Consider the following 6,078-nt stretch of genomic DNA (forward strand, 5'->3'; position numbering starts at 1 on the left):
AGAGAGAGAGCATGTAGCTTATAAAATAATTTTAAAGTATACAAAAATATAGCTAAATAGTGACATGTGGTACTTAAGTCGTTTCTACAATTAATGGTAGCGATTGACGAGTCAAAGCGAGGAGTTTTGATAATAGCAGGTTTTACTAACGATTGAGAAGTACAATTCTCACATCTGTCGATGTTGCACGATCGCACACAAAAAATATATAGAAAAGGAAAGAGAGAGAGAGATTGTGTAAGTAGTCAATAAAAGCGTGTCTTTTCGTTTACAAGGTTTTCGTTGTAAAAAAAAAGCAGCAAACGTTGAGAACGTTTATTGCCTTTTTGATCGCTATTTATATAAGTTAAAGCAGATTCTAAGAGGTACCTCTAAAGATCCAAGGGGTTGAGTACCTATTTTAGGTACTGTTACTCATTGTTTAGCGGGACAAAGTGGCTTTTCCATCACCAACAATGGCAGCTGCAAAGAACTGAAGTTCAACTTGCTCATTATTCGGTATATTAATTCAGGCCTTTCAGTTGTAAAGTTTAAGATATTATATTAAAAAATTTAGATTTTTTATAAATATAAACTAAAGCCAAAGGTTTAAACGGAAAACTTAGGTTTTCAAAGTGCATAAAATATGTTCATATTTGGCTTCGATCTGAAGAAAGGCTGCTATACAAAATAAGAGTCAAACATACGCTAAAGGTCTGTTGTTCTTTAAATCACAGCAAAGAAACTAAAGGCTTGAGGAAAATTACGGGCTATAATAAAGAATTCTTAGTTACTAATGACCGTCGTTACTATTGATGGAACGAATCCGAAAAAGCCCGTTGAGCGTATTCTTGTTATTACAATTACATTTCTTTGTTACTTTAAAAAGGTTTAGCAATTTTGAAACTGTTTTTTTATTCACGATAACCGAATCATTTTACCACAAATTAAAATGAATTGAAAACTAATTGTATTAGAAACTTATGAATTCAGCGTCACCCACTATTCTATGATGACGAACTATTCGGTTGTTTTTCGTGAATATGCAGGTGGATAGGATGAGCAAGATGGAAAGCAGCATCATTTGTATAGCGTATCTTCTATAGTTCCGTAGACGCCCTCTCTATGTCGCGTCTTGACGCACGCGAGATAGTTGCGCTAGCGCCAACGTAAGGCGGCCACAGGTTGTGGGGCCCTTCGCCATACCACCGCAACCATGGCGGTCCCCCGCATAGAGAATGCGGTCGCACTTCACATTATCTTAGTTGCGGCCGGTAAGTTGGGAGATAAAGAGGACCACCTAGAATAACTATATTACATGTGTTATTGACAGCCTCTCGCAATTTGAAACTGATTTCCGTAATGATGTCACATCTTTGCTTGCTTAAAATTCATCTCTACGTATGCAGTACGTGTTTGTAAACAAATATTATTCGCGATTGCTGCAGATAATTCGTGGTAGGCCTTAATATATTTTAAAGAAAGGTTCATCGGTATAAACTATTTGGTAGAAACATTATTTATCACTTAAAAATAAAAAAAGGCTACAGTGTTACAATAGCCATCTTTGTCGTAATAAAGGAACCGCTGCTTCGTATCGCATCAAGACTAGTTATAAGGTATAAGTAGATTCCAATAGGTCTGTGTAACCTTATAAATTGCGTTACGGCATTTCATGACAGTTGGCTTGGGCCTCTTCGTCAGCAGAAGGATGATCGACCCAGCTCGTTTGTTGGTACCATGCAACGATAACTCGATTTCTCTGCCGCTGAAACAAGAAACCGTTACTACAGCACACATTATTGCTTACATCTGTCTTATTCCTCCTCTCATTGTAAGTACAGATTTGATGTTTCACTTTGAGATTCATCATAATTCAGAGATCTGCCGTTTGGTTTTTTACTGCAAAATCCAGGTCACCAACCAAAACAAAGTATAGTTTGTGGTGAAATAAAAACTGAAGTTCAAGCTATACCAAGCTGTTCACTAAATAGTTAATTTGCAACTGTGCATAATTCAAAACGTTATGCCTTCCAAAACATTTGACGTACTAATGCAAAGTTCTTTAATTCCGCCTTTGTTGATACCTCAGATCGATATCTCAAGTCAGTGTGGCATCAAAGCGCCCGATGAATAACAAAAAAAAGACAAACCTGCTTTACGATATATTAGTTTGTATATGATGCGGCACAGTAGTGTTTCCAGCTTAAGCGCTGTTTGTCAGAGTGGCAAATCTCATCTTATTCGTGCGTTATGTGTCATTAGCTACCTAAGGTTAGGTAGGCCTCAGCAGAGCTATTAGGAAAAAAATTGGCTTCTGACAAACTTGCGTTAGAGAGAAATAAATTGTATCGCCATAATGCGACGGGAATTGTTGCGATATTGGCAGAGAAATGTTAAACAAGCCAGATCAAAGATCTTTGAAGACGGCAACAAATCTAGCAGGTATCAACGTGTCAAGAATATACTAGTACTATTATTACTTATGTAGTTTAAACAATGTTCTTTTTCAAGGGGAAGCGCTTCAGTATGCTTTTAAAGGATTACGAATTCATATAATGTCGCTTTAGAAGGATAATGTGATTTGTTTGTTAGCACGGATTTTCAGACCTGGCTAATTAGTTTTTGTATAATTGGGACGGGGGGCATGACAAAGATATTCGAATGATGGAATTTAAAACCTTGCAATAACCCTAATATTAAACCTACCATTAGCACTCGACTTGCCCGTTTACAGATTTCTTTGGAAATTCACATATTTAATCATATTGCCGTCAAAGCGATATCCAAAATCTACGCCTGTTTCACCGGGCACGGTTGGAATTAGTATACGACGAGTGCGCTTAACGCTACGTGAGCAGTTGTTTAATAAATCAGCGTCGCTTATATACAAAAAATGTGCATAATTTTGATTTGATGAGTTTGAGGAACTGCAAACATCTATAATGGGACATGCAATAAAACGCTGAATATTTCTGATAGCTTAGCTACCCACTGTAGTTCTAATGAAATGCAATAGAAGGAACTTGCTCCAACTAACGCTGACTTGGCGTAGAAATTCAATTCAGTTACCCAGTCTATAAGATTTACCCGTGGAGCGCTTAACGATAACTAAAAAGGTACTTTACTTAAAGGTACTTGGATTATTGAAAATCTTCTTTAAAAGTTTGGGTGATATTGCTTGTCCAATATACTCAAAATGCCAAGGTCTAACCATAAAGGACCAAAGAAGCCTAGAGAAAATGTCTTGATCAACGCGAAGTTCGAACAAATATTGTAGTAGGCACGTTAAGAAGTCTGGCATCATAATCTGTTACGAATATCTACCAAGTTTAACCATCATTTTTGTAATTGGCATAAGCGGCCCTCATTTTTAAAGGATTATTTTGTCTTGAGAAATCTATTAATGGGTTATCATAATCCATGCTAGTACCCAAAGTAACGGCTATCCCAGCATTTATTAAACGGATCTTGACTAAATTAGATACCTGTTTAATTGGCAAATCACCACTGCAAATTTATTTTCAGTATTACTTTAGTTCAATCGAGAAGGGCCTGAACGGTTTTTCCGGATTAATTTCGCATACCATGAGGGCCTTCCCTCACATGTTCATCTTAAGCATTTTTTTGTTTAAGCAGCTTTTTTTATGTAACTAATATATTTTATTGATCCTGCGTATTCGTAACTAATATTTAAAATATATTTAACCACTGTGTATCTAAACTCGGTACCGCAAGCTAAACGTTCAGGAAGCCAACTATTTTCAGGTAGTCTTTTTTATGTATAAGTTTTTCAAAGTCTCGGACTTTTCAAAGTAGAAGTTAGAAGACTGTATCTGTACGCTGCCTAAATCATCCCGGGGCATTACCTAAAGATAGTTTGTAGTCCGGTCTAAATGTGTGACACGGCAACTCTGACTTCCCAGGTATTGCGAGGAAGAACAAATACCCACTTCTTCTAAAAAAGATTTCTATCCAGGCTCGAGAGGTTTTGCATTTATTCAAATCCTGGGGATGTTGATGACGAATTTGAAATTTTTCTTATGCAGCGTCTCTGATAGAACCGTTTTTGATGGCGGCGAGTGTCAATTTTTAGAAACGTTAACACTGTCTTGTATTTTACCCTGAGCTAAGCATTTCCGCAACGATTTTTTTGACCGCTTGTTTCTAAGCAAACCCTCTGCTAGTGGACTTTGGTCGTACTTCTTTAAGATCTGTGCACTAGAGCATATATATGAGGCACAAGTTTTTTTTTTTTCTTTTTTTTACTGTGCAAGACTAGAGCTAACCGCGACCCATGAGAACCTGAATGACATAATAAAACCCTTTCCTTTCTCTAACCATGGTCCAACTTCGGAAATCAGAGCTCACGTCCAAGATCCAGCCGTTCCTCGTCCTTACCCCAGCTCTCTTGCCATTTGTTCTGACTGGCTATGTTAACAGTTTTCAAATCAATCTTGTGATCTAACCTCCCCTGTGCTCGCGGTTCGACTAATAAATATCAAGAAATTGTACTGGCCAGCACCAGGATAGTACCTGCAGATATTGTCCTACAAATTATGTCCTAGCCACCCTTATTGTTACCATCCCCTTGACTGACCACAAAATAATCTGTTTTTTTATCGCTTAGCACTATATCCATCGAGATAAGGAATGCACAGGGCACAATCGACTTTGGAACCGAGACGAAAAGGCGCATGCTTTCCCCTTAGGCTCCGTGTGGTAGAGGTGAAAGGCTGAGAGCCACTCTTAATGGCCTTTTTCTGTGCATATTCCACATCAGAGATGGATGTTAGTCCTGGTATCAAAAATAATTTCCAGTACTTAACTCATTGCCTAATCTCAACATGTTCGCCTCCCAGCTAAACTGATAAGCCATATTGTTGTAGCGCTTGCTCTCTGTAAAATGCATAATGTTATATTCGCCTGAACTCACCCTTAGTAAATGTCCCTTCGTTGACTACTATATTTTTTTCAGTTTCTGTCTGTTCCACACTTTAGCTATTGCCCTAAGACGTCACTGCATTCAGATATTCAGTTACTTGAACAAAGCGATGGTATCATCGTTTTGCTCAAGTAACTATAATACCAAAGACTGCAAGTATGTCTTGTATGCATTTTGAAGTGTTAAAATAAAAATAATGATTGCTAATGCTAGGATGGACATATTAGTGGAATAGAATGTCAAATACTTGTCTCAGTTTAAAGGTGCGAGGGTCAGTCCATCTCGGCGCCTTCCCTTTTTTATATGAGCGGTTTCTTTAAACGAAAGATGCTTGCAACGGAAAAGTAGCAGTAATCATCGCCCAAATGACATAATCCATTGGGTTTACTGGGGAGACTGCCTGTGACTCTCAGACATGGCTAAGACAGGTCTTGAACTTTTTGTTGTCTTTGCCACAAGCATTCGTTGGTTATCACCTAGGGACGTTATAAGTTTTACTCTTCCACAAGATCGCATAACAGCTAGTATAGCATCATTTGCTCCAAAGAGGACAATTGACTCGCTAAAGTCTATTACTGATTTACATAACAAACATTCGTTAGCCTATGAGCAGTTGGTATTCCGACACATTCCTAAAAAAGAACCAGACAAGCTCGAATTGTTGCAGAAAGTGACGCAAACGCTGAAAAAGGCAACCGGAGACAACAAAGTTTTTAATGTACAACTTTTAGCTGTAAACTGTTTAAAGGGCATTTTTTTAGCGTTTTCGTGGAGGAGAAAATGTATAGTATCATTTATAGGGGTATTCTCATAGTAACTGTAACATCGTAGGTGTTATATCAGAGTCAAGTACAGCATATACTAATTTGGATTGAATTACTGGACCTACGATGCCAATGCAAATATTACTTGTAGATGCACATCTACAGAATGTATACAGCTATTTTGTACCCTCTTTTAGATCAAATTGTAGGATTTTATTTGATCGGCAGGATTGACTGGCCTACCAGACATTTGGTCTTCATGTTAATTTCGAAAACAAGCAACATTATTAACCGCAAGAAGCACTTTAGCGAAAATATTGTTGAAATCGTTTTGTCGGAACATAACAAGCATTTACGGATCCGATGATTGCCACTATACACGAAGTGATG

At 37.7% G+C, this 6,078-nt stretch overlaps 1 protein-coding gene across 8 annotated transcripts in view; it reads left to right on the top strand.

The window, feature by feature from the left end:
- LOC111267933 (phospholipid phosphatase 3) overlaps window positions 1-6,078 on the top strand; it is a 60,855-nt gene that overhangs the window by 8,733 nt on the left and 46,044 nt on the right. For 6 of the 8 annotated variants that reach the window (XM_022846540.2, XM_022846542.2, XM_022846545.2 and 3 more), the window contains exons 2-3: window positions 1,029-1,253; window positions 1,662-1,813. The exons of 1 other annotated variant lie outside the window; for it this stretch is intronic. In XM_022846540.2, coding sequence (XP_022702275.1) covers window positions 1,196-1,253; window positions 1,662-1,813 — 210 coding nt within the window. In that variant the 5' untranslated portion in view covers window positions 1,029-1,195. The remainder of the gene's footprint in view (window positions 1-1,028; window positions 1,254-1,661; window positions 1,814-6,078) is intronic. One more of the 8 variants, XM_022846541.2, reaches the window with a different exon arrangement.

Source organism: Varroa jacobsoni, unplaced genomic scaffold, assembly GCF_002532875.2.
Source record: "Varroa jacobsoni isolate VJ856 unplaced genomic scaffold, vjacob_1.0 scaffold_1243, whole genome shotgun sequence".
Taxonomy (NCBI): domain Eukaryota; kingdom Metazoa; phylum Arthropoda; class Arachnida; order Mesostigmata; family Varroidae; genus Varroa; species Varroa jacobsoni.